General features: G+C 59.2%; 6 protein-coding genes and 1 pseudogene across 6 annotated transcripts; 4 read left to right on the plus strand and 3 right to left on the minus strand.

Annotated features, from left to right (window-relative positions):
• ACA1_064390 overlaps positions 1-2,390 on the plus strand; it is a 4,555-nt pseudogene extending 2,165 nt beyond the window's left edge.
• Positions 1,725-3,144, minus strand: ACA1_064400 (geranylgeranyl transferase type2 subunit beta, putative; the record flags this gene model as incomplete). Its single annotated transcript, XM_004339619.1, has 3 exons — positions 1,725-2,336; positions 2,417-2,587; positions 2,704-3,144. The coding sequence occupies 3 exons, from the start codon at positions 3,142-3,144 to the stop codon at positions 1,725-1,727; spliced, it is 1,224 nt and encodes a 407-aa protein (XP_004339667.1).
• Positions 3,145-3,541: 397 nt separating this feature from the next.
• Positions 3,542-4,967, minus strand: ACA1_064410 (Ras subfamily protein, putative; the record flags this gene model as incomplete). Its single annotated transcript, XM_004339620.1, has 5 exons — positions 3,542-4,093; positions 4,198-4,328; positions 4,448-4,550; positions 4,733-4,785; positions 4,898-4,967. The coding sequence occupies 5 exons, from the start codon at positions 4,965-4,967 to the stop codon at positions 3,542-3,544; spliced, it is 909 nt and encodes a 302-aa protein (XP_004339668.1).
• A 317-nt stretch (positions 4,968-5,284) lies between these two features.
• Positions 5,285-6,627, plus strand: ACA1_064420 (Rasrelated protein Rac1, putative; the record flags this gene model as incomplete). The annotated part of the gene is made up of 7 exons (XM_004339621.1): positions 5,285-5,333; positions 5,465-5,513; positions 5,605-5,690; positions 5,854-5,975; positions 6,139-6,262; positions 6,347-6,462; positions 6,571-6,627. The coding sequence occupies 7 exons, from the start codon at positions 5,285-5,287 to the stop codon at positions 6,625-6,627; spliced, it is 603 nt and encodes a 200-aa protein (XP_004339669.1).
• Positions 6,628-6,926: 299 nt separating this feature from the next.
• ACA1_064430 (uncharacterized protein) lies at positions 6,927-7,714 on the plus strand (the record flags this gene model as incomplete). The annotated part of the gene is made up of 3 exons (XM_004339622.1): positions 6,927-7,351; positions 7,439-7,562; positions 7,667-7,714. 3 exons carry the CDS (start codon positions 6,927-6,929, stop codon positions 7,712-7,714), a joined length of 597 nt encoding a protein of 198 aa, XP_004339670.1.
• A 300-nt stretch (positions 7,715-8,014) lies between these two features.
• On the minus strand, positions 8,015-12,337 carry ACA1_064440 (RhoGEF domain containing protein; the record flags this gene model as incomplete). Its single annotated transcript, XM_004339623.1, has 13 exons — positions 8,015-8,797; positions 8,858-9,000; positions 9,122-9,244; positions 9,499-9,646; positions 9,747-10,253; positions 10,334-10,511; positions 10,617-10,740; positions 10,834-10,917; positions 11,020-11,179; positions 11,262-11,362; positions 11,492-11,626; positions 11,819-12,022; positions 12,091-12,337. The coding sequence occupies 13 exons, from the start codon at positions 12,335-12,337 to the stop codon at positions 8,015-8,017; spliced, it is 2,937 nt and encodes a 978-aa protein (XP_004339671.1).
• Positions 12,338-12,693: 356 nt separating this feature from the next.
• Positions 12,694-13,025, plus strand: ACA1_064450 (Cyclindependent kinase, putative; the record flags this gene model as incomplete). Its single annotated transcript, XM_004339624.1, has 2 exons — positions 12,694-12,749; positions 12,818-13,025. 2 exons carry the CDS (start codon positions 12,694-12,696, stop codon positions 13,023-13,025), a joined length of 264 nt encoding a protein of 87 aa, XP_004339672.1.
• Positions 13,026-13,123: the final 98 nt, after the last annotated feature.

The following is a 13,123-nucleotide window of genomic DNA, read 5'->3' on the forward strand; positions in this document are numbered from 1 at the left end:
GCCTCGCTCTTCCTCAGCCCCGTGGCCCTCCCCTCGGCCTCCGCCTCTTCCGCGTCGTCGTCGTCGGCGCAGCGGCGAGGCCGGACTGGCTCGGCCCTCTCCCCCTCCTCCCTTTCGACAGCGTCGTCGTCGTCCTTTGTTCCCTCGTCGGCCCTCTCCTCGTCGGTCTCCTCCTTGACCTCGACCTCGACCTCGTCGTTGGCTTCGTCGGCGTCGGCAGCGGCACAGCGCGCCCGCCGGTCGCCCGATGCGGGCGCCGAACATCAGCAGACGGCGGCGGCGTTGAGCGGCGTCGGGGCGGGCCAGCGGCGGCAGGTGCTGTTCCACCTCCATAAGCGCGGCAGCGCGGCCGACCAGAACTACCTCTGCGCCGGCTGCTCCGCCCAATTCGGCTCCTGTACTCCTACCCCTCCCCCCCGCACCCACCCACACGAATGACGGCTGACGCGCGTGTGCGGTGTGTGCGATGTGCGATGTGCGGTAAAGGGCTGCTGGGAGGGGCGGGGCGGTACTGCGAGTACACGGGGCGGTACTACTGCTACGAGTGCCACGTCAACGAGGCGGCGGTGATCCCGGCGCGCGTGCTGCACGAGTGGGACTTCCGACCGTACCGCGTGTGCCGCGCCGCCCGCACCATCATCGACGAGCTCTACTATCTGCCGGCCTTTGCCATCCTCGACATCAACCCGCGCCTCTACGCCATCGCCCCCGCCCTCTACGACGTCCGTGTACGCCGCCCTCTCGCCACAACACACACAACACACACACACACGCACACACACATGCTGCTCGAAATGGTCGGCTTTCCTCACGCCGCACTCGCTCGCTCTGCAGGCGCTGCGGGAGCAGCTGAGCTACATGAAGGAGTTCGTGGTCACCTGCCGAGAGAAGGACCGCCTCATCCCGCTCACCGCCGGCCGCCTCGATCTCATCAACGCCGACGGTATCGCACACGCACATGCACACGACACACGACACACGACACACGACACACGACACACGACACACGACACACGACACACACCGCACACACTCGATCGCACTCACATGCTGGCCGATGGGTGCAGAGGTGTATTCGCTGCACGATTTGGTGGAGGCGCAGAGCGGGCGGTTGGCCGCGTTCCTGGGGGAGGTGGCCAGCGGGTGGCTGCAGCACATCGCCCGCTGCGAGCTGTGTCGGGGCAAGGGCAGCTTCTGTGAGGTGTGCAACAGCGACCGACCCATCTACCCATTCCAGGTACTCCCTCCCCCACACATACGACACACTCATACGACACACGCGACACACGACACACGCGACACACAACACACGACATTCCTCACTGCGGGTGTTGCTCGTCGGCAGCTGCGTACGACGACCAAGTGCGCTCGTTGCCACGCGCTGTTCCACCAGGCGTGCTTCGACCCGCAGCGCTGCCCCAAGTGCGCGCGCCTCACCGCGCGCAAGCTCACCCTCCACAGCAGCCGCTCCCTCAACTCCTCGCCGGCTTCCTCCTCGCCCGTCGTCGGCCACCGACCACCTTCCTCTTCTTCCTCATCCACCTCCGCTTCCTCCTGGTCCTCTTTCCCCACTTCGTCGTCGCCATCGGCCTGGTCGTCCCCGTCGTGGTCCTCTTCGTCTTCGTCAGCTCGGGGGCCACCCAAATACACGTAGCGCACGTCACCATTTTTATAATTTATTGTTTTTATTTTTCCTAAAATAGAAAAAGGCAGAATTAATCAAATTAGTTGGAGGAGTCCCAGGGGAGGGCGAGGCCGAGGCGGCGGCAGGTGCGGCGGGTGAGGGCGTAGGCCGGGTCGATGCGGAGGTCGCCCTCGCCGACGTGGGCATAGCCGAGGAGCGAGAGGCCGCCGATGCCGAAGAAGGTGTGGAAGATGTCCACCATGTCGCCCGGCCGATCGGCGATGCCGCCCGACTCGACGTCCTGGCACTGCAGAATGAACCGCTCGAGCGCGCCCGCGTCGATCCACGCCAGTCGGTCGAGCAGGCACAGGGCCGACAGGACCCACCACGAGTAGCACACGTCGGCCAGCTTCTCGGGCCGCCCGTTGAGGCCGCCGTTCTCCACCTGCCGCTCGCACAGCCACCACCCGAGCTGCTCGGCGTCCATCCACTTCTCCAGCACCGCGCGGTGGTCGCCGCCCGCCGCGGGCGACTGGGCGAAGGCGGGGAGGGTGGAGGCGATGGCCAGGGCGCCGACGCAGGTGAAGGTCTGCCCGGCGTGCGACTCGGCGCCCGGCACGCACCCGAACGAGCCGTCAAAGTTGCGGCACCGCAGCAGGTACTCGACGGCCTTCTCCACGTTCACGCCCGCGCCGCCCTGGCCCTCCTTGGCCTGGTCACAGCCCAGCGGCCCGCTGCCGGTGAGTCGAGTGGTCGCGAACGTTAGGGGAGAAAGTGGGGGGAAGAGAGTACGGGGAGACGGCCGAGAAGGGAGAGGCAGTTGAGGGCGCAGTAGACGAAGCGGGTGTCGACTTCGCCCCACTCGTCGCCCATGAAGGCGCCGTCGGGCCGCTGCAGAGAGGCCACGTAGGCGGCCGTGCGGTCGCGGTCCACCTTGTCCAGCGCGTCCAGGATCGCCAGCACCTGCAAATAAAATATACGTAATTATTTTAATAAAAATAGTAATTTAAAACATAAAATATCGATAAGCTGAAGAATGCACAAATAAAAATAAAATAAATAAAAAAAGATGGGCGGACCTGGATGGCGCTGAGGGTGTAGAGGAGATGGGCGTCGTGCCCGATGGAACCGCCGAAGCCGCCGTTTTCGCGCTGGCACGCCAGCACCCACGCCACCAGCTCCTTGCGCTTGGGTCCCTTTGCCTCCTCCGCCTCCTCGCCTGCACCTTCGGCGGGCGTCGACCTCTGCTCATCTTCTGCGCCCTGCTGCTGCTCTTCCTTATTGGCAGCCTGGGCGCCACCGTCATCGTCGTCGGTGGGGAGGGCATCGAGCATGTCGAGAGCGCAGAGGCCCCAGTAGAGGCCGCTCATCTTGAGGTGCTCCGTGACCCAGTGCTCGAAGCCCTTCGTCTTGCCGCTCAGCCGACGAATGTAGCCCTTGTGCGCCTCCTCTGCCAGTCGCAGCTCCTTCTCCCCCTCCGCCTCCTTTGGCGTTGTTGTCGTTGTGGGCAGCTCCTCCATCCTCCTCGCAATCTTGTTTTTTGTTGATTTAAAAAAGTGATAGTTTCATTTTTTTTGTTTGTTTTCAGGCCTGCCACAGAAACCTTGAAAAAGACGTTCAAGGAAGATGAAGGAGAAGTGCGGTCATGAAGGGACGAGGGAAGTTCACAACAGCAGCATGGTAGGTATTACAAGGGGCACGAGAAGCAGCGCACATGCCAGCGCACATGAATGGGGGGCAGGGGGAAGAAAGAAGACCCCCTCCAGGGATGAACGATGAAGGTGATGGGGTGTGGTTGATGGTGGATAGTGGTCATGGATGTGCGGCTGCAAACCGCGAGGGGGAGAGAGAAGTCGAGCCACCGCGCGTGAGGAGCCGAGCGTGGGCGGCAGCGAGCCCGAGTTGGGGGGTGGACGATCAGGAGGAGGCGAGGAGCTGCTTGATGTTGGCGGGGGTGTCGGGGTCGTTGAGGTGCTTTGTCGTGAAGCGAAGGGCGTTGAGGAGACCGGCCGAGGGGGACGGGGCGCTGCCAGAGCCGCCGGCCTGGGGCACAAAGTTGCGGAGGACGGTGATGCAGCCGCGCATGTTGATGGGAGACTTCTTGTTGAAGGCGCCCTGTGGGTGGAGGTGGTCGTAGAGGATGATGGCGCCGGTCATGGCGCGCAGGCAGAACAGGTTGGTCTGGTCGGAGGAGAAGGTCTTGACCTCCACCATGTGCTGGCACACGTTGACCATCGTCGCCAGGGCGTCGGTCACGTTCTCCTTGGGCACCGTCGAGTCCTCGTTGAGGAACTTGACGGTCGTCTCCGAGAGCGAGTTCATCATCGGGGTGGGCGAGGCGAAGAAGAGGGACATGCGGTTGGCCAGCTCGTCGCGGATGGTGAGGTTCATGTCCTTCTTCGACAGCTTCATGCGGTTGAGCGTGCGCCGGTAGTAGCTGAAGTTGTTCTGGATCGCCGGGTTGACCATCTACACACCCCCACACACAAAAAGAAACACAGAGAGACACGCATCAGCCGCTGGTCATGTGTGCGAGGCGCACGGGAGTCCTGGGAGAGGGAGAAGAGGTGCACCTTGGCGTCATCGAAGCGGAGGACAAAGTCGAACACGTCGGCGAGCTGCTTGGCCAAGGCCTGCTGGTTGCCAAGGCTCTCCCTGGGCGCTTCCTTGCAGAGGGCGAGGAGCAGCTTGGGGAAGCTCTCCTCTGAAGTAGCGTGAAATCGTTGGAAGAGCGGGGTGAGAACAACAAGTACCAAAGAGCCAGAGATTCCTGGGACGGTTCCTCAAGGCTTTGATGTAAAAGGGCCTGATGTGGAATGGTACCAAGAGAAAGCGAGAAATCGTAGAATTCCTTCAGCTGATCGACGGCGGGCAGAACGGCATTCCAAGCCGCCTCCTCGTTCTCCGGGCCGGGGTTGGAAATGGCCTGATTGCGAACACAGTGGATCTTTCATCAGAACACCATTCACACGTACCAGGCGTAGTTTGCGCTAAGCCTGCTAAAAAAAAAGAAGAAGGGGCAGAGAATGCGCATGCCTTTCGAATGTACTCCTCACAACCGGGATAGGTCGAAAGCTCATCGAGAATTTGTGGGCCTTTGTTGAGCACCGCGGCTACCGCGGCGTGGATCTGCCTCTCCTCCTCGGATGAAGGCTCGGCACCTGGAACGATTAGGTACGCGTGTAAGAGGAAGGGAGAAATAGAAAGTACAACACAACATCTTTCTGAATGCAATGGTGGACCTGGCGCCCTCTACACGATTGCAAAAATTACCTTCAAAATTCAAAATAATGTCCACGCCCTTGGAGTGGTCGCCAGCGAGGAGAGAGATGAGTCCACCCATGTTCTAAGTTATTATCGAGGATCGAACGTTCGATCGAGTTGGAAGCTGATGATTGAGGCCGAGACCGTGAGAAGAGAAGTGAAGAAAAACGGCTTCCGCGTGGACAGCGACAGCTTGGCCCGCAATTCCCGCCTGACCAGCGCTGGCGACAGTCGCAAACTGGTCGACAGCAACCGAAAAGACCAAAGGCGACTGCATTCTTCGGCGAATTAATTGGCCGCACCACGCTGCTACTGTCGACGCCATAAACGCCATCTTGCAAAGCAACTCTCTCAATCTGTTCGCAAAAAGAGAAGGCTTCATCCCGATCTCTACCGATGACTGAGAAGGAGGTCAAATGCGTTGTCGTCGGTGACGGCGCCGTCGGTATGTCGCGTAGTCTCCTACTGGCATCAAATTCTTCATTTCGCTTCTTTTTTAATTATTAAATTTTACGTAGTCGCCTAATCTCAATTTAAGGAGGGATCAATCAATCGCTAACGAGGGTGGGTCTGCAGGTAAGACGTGCATGCTCATTTCCTACACCGAGAATCACTTTCCTGTCGAGTACGTGCCCCCCTCTAAATTCATAAGCTTCAATCTTCAGACCCCTGCCAGTCTCATGGACGGATTCGCACTTCGCCTCCACACGCGGCAGGTACGTGCCGACCGTATTCGATAATTATGAAGCGCAGATCCTCGTGGAGGGCCAGGAGGTGAAGTTCTCGCTCTGGGATACCGCTGGTACGTCGCCCTACACGAAATCCATTTTTCTCTGCCGCCTCCTCAAGATGGCTTCTCTATCAACGCGATCTCTTCTGCGCTCCTTCGCTCCCACTCTTCTCCTTTCTCTCCATCTACGGTGGTCTGACTGGTGGCAATGCCTGGGGCGTGTAAACGAGGGCAGGCCAGGAAGGCTATGCGCGCATCAGGACGCTCTCGTACCCGAAGACGGACATCTTCCTCCTCTGCTTCTCCGTCGTCAACCCCTACTCCTACGAAAACGTCAAAGAGACCTGGCTCCCCGAGGTGTGCTTTCTTTCACTCCCTCCTCCTCGCACCATCGTCCCTCGCACCAACTCACGCGCGGCCATCTTCGTTCTCGCTCTCTCGCTCTCTCTCTCTCTCTCTTTCGCTCTTTCTCTCGCGCTCTCGGTCGTGTTGGGTGTTGGGCGCGATCGCGTTCTCCTAGCTGAGGCATCACTGCCCGACGACGCCGATCATTCTGGTGGGCACGAAGATCGATCTGAGAGAGGATGCCAAGACCCTCGAAGAGCTCCAAAAGAACAAGAAGGACCCCATCACGCCCGAACAAGGTGCTCCCCCCTCTCTCCCCTCTCCTTCGTGGTGATTGTGCACGCTCACGTTGGTGGTGGACATTTTACGATGGTGTGGCGCAGGCCAAAAGCTGGCCAACGAGATCAAGGCCATCAAGTACCTGGAGTGCAGCGCCCTCACCCGGCGGGGTCTCAAGAACGTTTTCGACAACGCCCTCACCGCTGTTGTCTGCGCCAAGGTACCTTTCATCGCCCACACTCGTGTGTTCGTATGCGTGTGCGGTGGTGCATGTGCGGTTGCTGTGAGACACGAGCTCACACCGCGCCACAATCATCCACTCGAGCAGCAAGAGGATTCGAGTGCGGGGTCTTCCAAGCCCAAGAAGAAGTGCAGCCTGTTCTGAGTCTCTCGTCCGCACCCCACTCCCGGTGCCTGTCTTTAGTTAGTTTGTTTGTTTGCCCGTCTGTTTTGTCGCCGTTGTTGTACTCCTCCTCTCACGCTCGGAGGAAAGGCTTATCTTTCCTATCCCCCAAATGTAAACACGCTTTCACCTTCTCCCCATCTTGCTCAACTCAAACCTTGGCGCCCAGAACAGCGTAAAACAAAAGAAAAAAGCAAAAAGCAAAAAGCAAAGAGCAAAAAAAAAAAAAACGAAACCGTAAAAGACAAGAGGCACCACTGTGATTGATTTGTTCCCCCCAAATGGGTAACGCGTTGTTTGCGTCGTGTCTCCCTGACGCGCAGGCGGATTCGCAGGCGCTTCGGGAGGCGGCGCTCAACGTGCCTCCTCCCTCTTCATCTGCAACCTCCCCCACTTCTACGCATGGGTTTTCATCTTCTGCGGATGAGGACACAAATTCGGGGGCGGGCGTGTTCGCCTCAACCCCAACGAACAACACCACGAGCTCCTTCTCGCCCTCCTCGCCTCCCTCTTCATCCACCATCTCGCCCGGCCCTAGCGGCATCAACGTGCGTCGCGCCCCCGAGGCCGCCCCCGCCCCCCGCCGCTCTACTCCGCCTGCCGGCCACGAACGAGCCGAGGCGGCCGCACCTGCACCCGCACCTGCGCTTGGAGGCGCCGTCAAGCCAGTCGCCAAGCCGCAGCCCCAACAGCAGCCACCCAAGAAGTACTCCTTCCGTGTCGTGTCGCGCTGCGCGTGCGCTACGTGCGAAGGGGCGACGACTTACGGCGCGTTGCATACGAACACACACAGGGTGGAGGAGGTGGACTACTTCCAGGACATGGAGCCCACCTACGTACGACCGACCATCATCCAGAAGGGTCCCGCCAAGCCACAGGCCGCCAGCCGCCTGGCCGTCGAGACCGACCCCTCCTGGGTAAGACCCCCACGCACACGCTCACCAAAACGCACTCCCACACGCTCACCAAAACACGCTCTCACACGCTCACCTGGCGTTCGCTCATCCGGTGGCCACTACAGGAGGACGAGGCCGAAGGTGCCTGGGACGAGGACGACGGCCTGGAGTAGTGAGTAAAGATCTGCACCAACGCAAGAGAAGAAGAGGGGGAAAGGGGCGTGTCCAGCCTGGCGAACACGAACGGGAACAAGCGCGCGCGCGTGGGTTGTGAATAATTGGCCAATTATTATACGTGTGTCGTGCGTTGTGTTCTACACCAAACCCGCGTGGCACGCTCGTCTTCTCTGTGGGTGCTTTTCAAACTTTAGTTGGGCAAGACCACAGCAGGGCGGGACCAACGCGTTGGTTCGTGCCACGCGGGTTTGGGTGATCATGCACTCGGTCTCACCCCACTCGGGGGTCTGCTTGCTTCAAGGCTTTCGGTCAGCTTCTCGCGAGGACTTGCGCGGCTTGCTGCCGCTGCCCGAGGACGACGACGATGAGGCGGCGGTTGGTCGCTTGACGTTGCTGCCCAGGTCCCACTCGGCGCTGCTGTTGTTGGAGGCGATGACCGAGATGGACGACGACGTCGACGGCGACGAGCCGTCCTCGCCCTCCTCCGCCTCGCCCTCCTCCTCGTGGTTGTGGCCATGGCCGTGGCCGTGGTGGTTGTGTTCTCGCCCTTTCTCCTTCTCCTTGCCCTTGCCGCTCTTCGTTTTGCTGTCCTTGTCCTTGCGGTGCTCCTTGTCGACGCCGCTGATGCGGTCCTTCTCGTACTTCTTCTCGCCGCGCATCTTGAGCGACAGCGATCGCTTGAAGCCCGACTTTGACGACGATCCGTTTCGATTGTTCTTCTCGCGCTCGCGCTCCTTCTCCCTCTCGCGGAGTTCGCGCTCGCGCTCCTTCTTGCGCAGCCGATCGTCGTCCCACGCGTCGTGCAGGTTGAGCCGCTGCATGGTGCGCTCGAGCCGCGGGGCCAGGTGGATCATGGCGCGCGGGTCGTTCTTCATCTCGGCCATGAGGAGGTCGAGCTGCGTGACCGACGCCGACTTGTGGAGCTTCGCCTGGTGGCTCGAGTCGACGCCCACCAGGCCCACGCCGCCCATCCCGCCACCACCCAGGCCCACGCCGCCCGCCAGCGAGGGCGAGGGCGCCGCCGACGCCGCCAGCTGGTCCATGTTTGGCGCTGGGTTGATCGACTGTCGCAACGGAACCTGTCGTGTCGTGTCGTGGTGAGCGAACGGGGAGGGGTGGAAGGAATGTGCGGAACGTACCTGGGCGAGCGGGTTCTGGGTGGTGCGCGTGGGTGTGGTCTCGGCGGCCACAGTGGCGTCCGAGAGCCGGCGGCCCATGGGCAGGATGCGGCCGAGTCCCGCTCGCTTACTACCCGCCGGCTTCTTTTTCTTCTCTTTTCCCTCTGCGCGCGCGCGACCGCAACAACCCATCCGACGTCAGCTCTCTCTCACTCCCCATTTCCGTGCCGTGTGCTGTGAGCCGTGTGCCGTGTGTGCCGTGGGCGAGCGTGTGCGGAGGAGTACTTTTGTTGAGGTTGGAGGGCACGGCCGAAGAGCGCGAGTGGCGGAGGTACTGGAAGTACTCGTCCTTGCGCAGCTGCATGATGCCCAACAGTTCGCGATGCACCACCTGCTTCCTCTCCTCCACTACACAGGCGCCCGCACACGTCAGCGTTAAGCCCCCCAATAACAATTGTTGTGGGTTGTTGCCATGCAACCACGCTCTTGCCAGGTTGGTTGGAAATAAATGGATAGTGATACAACTAATAGTCATAGTAAATAGATAAACAGATACAGTGATAATAGAGAATGGATAGCGGGGGTGGATGGATGGACAGAGCGGGGCGCGCCAATAGGGATGGATATATGTATACCTGGCTGGGAGGACCTTTTGGGTTTACCTATGCGCAGATAGTGCTTGGAGACGGTGTCGTCGATGCACGAGTACAGGTCCTGCAGCCACGACTTGCGCTCCCGCGCACTGTGTGCCACCAGCAGCACCGGCGTCGCGCCGGTCGTGCCCCGCACCATGTACATCCCGTAGTCATCCTGTCATCCACAACGACACGACACACGACACGACCGGTTGGTGAGCAATTACAAACTGCTGGGCCAATGGAGAGCGCGGGAGTCGGTCGGAGTTGATTACCTCGGCGTCGGGGTGGTTGTAGGCGAGGGGCACCTCGGAGACGGTGAGGTGGACGAGGTCGTCGATCATCTCGACGTTGTATCTGGTCTCCGATGTCAGCGCCGACGACGACCCGGACGACACGGCAGCGACGACCGCCGAAGCCGAGCGGGAGAGCGGGATCTCCGAAGAAACGAATATGGAGGAAATGGAAGACCGGCTGCCGCGCCGCGGCGACGTGGTCGGCGACCGGCCGCCGGAAGACGACGAGGCCAGCGAGGCCGCGCCCTGCGGATTGCGCGCCGCGCCGGGCAGGGACGAGGAGGAAGCGGACGACGCAGGAGAAGAGGACGACAACGAGGAAGAAGACGATGATGATGATGAAGAGGAGGATGGGACGACCGGTCGCGTCCACAGGAGGATGTCGTTGAAGAGGAAGAGATGCCACATGGAGTTCCTGCTGCCGTCTCGCGACACCTCCTCAATTTCGCCCTCCCGCACCAGCCGTCGCCCCAGCGTAACGATGTTCTGTTTGATTGGCGCAGCAAGGTGGTAAGAGCGTTAATTAATCAGAGAATCATCAGGAGGCGGTGAATGGGTAGTAGTACCTTGTCGGTGCCCAGGAGAGTGTTTTGGATGTGGAGGACGGTGAGGATGTGCTGGACGTCCGCACGCGAGTCCTGCACGTAGGCCGTTAGCTCCCGCAGCGAATCGCACGCTTCGGAGAGGTCGGGCCGGTCCGGATGGGTTTCCCACGTGTACCGCGCAAAGCGGTCCAGCAGGTCTCTGCATTCCATGAACGTGTTACAAATTCGATATTATTATAATAAATAAAATAATAATAAAAAAGAAATATTGCGCGGGCGATTGAGGTGGCATGAGGTCACGTACGTGTAGGCGGGGATGCGGCCCACGGGGAGTGCGAGGAAGTGTTCGAGCGTCCGGCCGTTTATAGCTGGTCCCTCGGCCACCTTTCGCAGGAATGCCACAAATCGATTATTTCTATACAGTTGACCTGTTCACACAACGAACCAAACCACGCGCGCAACACGACCGCGTGTGAGCAGCTTTGGGCGAATCACATGCGGAGGCCGGATCGGGCGCGTACCGAGTGTGATCAGGGCTTCTTTGTAATGTTTACAGTAGTTGGAGTAGGCTTTCAGGAAGTGGTTCATTCGTACAAATACATCGCCTGTTGCCACCGAGAACCAGAGAGCGAATGTCAGTTCTCGTTTTGTGCAACAAACTCGGGGAGAGAAGAGAAGAGAGCAAGCGACGAGCACCACGGGCGTACCGATTTTCTGGTAGGGTCCCCACTGGGCGTGGCGTCGAAGTATCTGCTGCAGCAAGGCCGAGTTGTAGTTCCGGATCACCTCGATGTCCGAGAACAGCGAACGCAGCGTCATCTCCGACGGCAAGATGGGCTCGTTTGTGGACAGGCTGTCGCGCAGTGGCTGAGAGGTTGTTGTTGTTGTTGTTAGGGTGAGGGGAGGCTCCGGTGGTGTGGGCTCAAGGAGCGAAAGAAGAATAGCTTACCTTGAGGTACATGTCCACGGCGAGGGTGAGATCCGCGACGTAGTCCTTCTCGGATGCGATGAGCTCGTCCACGATGGAGGCGCGCTTGCGGTTCATTCGGACTGCGAGAAGGCGGGAGGGACGGAGGGACGATAAGCAGACGCGAAGAAAGAAAGAGAAGAAGAACGAAGAGCGAAGGCGACGGTGCGCAGGCCGAGTAGGCGGTGGGGGGAAGTGCGAGGAGAGCGTACCGAGAATGCGGAAGCGCGACACACAGAGGGCGCGACGCCACAGAGCCTGGCAGGCGATGATGCGTTCCTCGCCCATAGCGTTAGAGATGGCCAGCGCCCGGTTTTCCACTTCTCGTTTTCGCTCTTCAGACCACTCTGGTGAATGAGGAGAGCGATTGAAGCAAAGCGATGGTGCATAGCAAGTAAGCAAAGGAATGCACAGAACAAGAATGGAAGTTGCAATGCAAATGGCATTCACCACAAAAATGGGTAACGCACCTTGGGTTGAGGAACGTGGTCGCGAATTTAACATCTGGCTGGATGGGCTGCGCGTGATGATGCGCCCACTTCCCGACAAGGAAGGGCCGAGGAAGTTCCACGAGTGGTAGAGGCCGCTCCCATCTCCGGCATCGTCATCAGCGTTTTCACTACTCTCGTCAAATGACAAGTCCACTTCGTCCCCGGTGTTGTCGCCCATAATCTCTTCCTCCTCTCCATTGTCAGCCCCCTCGCTTACGCTCTCGGGCAAACTGATAGATCGCTCCGTTCTCTCTGTAAACAGAATTGGTGAGGAAAATGTGAGCTAATGTCGATGGGTAGGGCAGCTCGAGTATGATTACCGTCGGCGTGCTCTCCTTCGGAGGAGCTGCCTCGCATGAGTGGGGGATGTGATGTCAACTGGTTCCCGGCGGGAAGGCTCCTATTGTTGCTGGTTTTGTCCTTCTTCTTCTTCTTGGTCTTGGTCTTCTTTTTGTCCATCTTCATCTTGCCTTCATCCTTGGCCTTCCCCTTCTTTTTCTTACCTTTGTCCTTATCCTTCCGCCGAGAGGAATCGTCGCCAATCAGCTTGGCGGGAGGAGCCTCCATAGTCTCCCCACCCCTCAACTGATGCCCTGTCGATCGTGTGGCCTCCCCGTGCTCCTCGGTGGTGGCAATCACCGTCCACACAACCAAACGCAAATAAATAATCTACAAAATTGTTGATAATAATTATTTTCTTACTTTGTCGGGATGGGCCGACTATCCGGGCAAAGTCAGTAACAGGGCAACATAGAAATGCCAAATCCACGCTTGCATCCAGGAAAAAAGGACAAAATTTTGGCGCCAAACAGCGAACAAGAGTTTCGCGCCAGTTTTTGTCTTGAGTTTCGCGCCCGAACAAGCCATCAAATCACTTTGCTCGTGGCCGTACCCAGTTCGCACACGCCTCATTTTCATTCACGATGTCGCAGCAGATCATCTACTCAGACAAGTACAGTGACGACGAGTTCGAGTACAGGTGCGTTATCTTTTTTCCCATCTTCATGCAGAACTTCTGGCCGTAAATTTTAATCTTCTGTTTTCCAGACATGTGATTCTGCCCAAGCAGCTTGCAAAGAAGCTCCCTGCTCGCCTCCTCACGGAAACCGAGTGGCGGGCGCTTGGCGTGCAGCAGTCCCCTGGCTGGGAGCACTACGAGCGACACGATCCCGAACCCCACATCCTCCTCTTCCGACGGGCGCTCGACCATCCTTACGCTACCAAGCCCCCGCAAAAGGGAACCGTTGCTCACTAGTCACCAGAATCTCAGCTTCAAATCGGCATCTTCAAAGCATTGGATGGAACCTCCAATCCCACCCGGATGGCTGCAAGAGAAGAGAAATCTCTCGCACC

The sequence above is a fragment of the Acanthamoeba castellanii genome (assembly GCF_000313135.1).
Source record: "Acanthamoeba castellanii str. Neff unplaced genomic scaffold scf7180000084599, whole genome shotgun sequence".
Classification (NCBI taxonomy): Eukaryota; Discosea; order Longamoebia; family Acanthamoebidae; genus Acanthamoeba; species Acanthamoeba castellanii.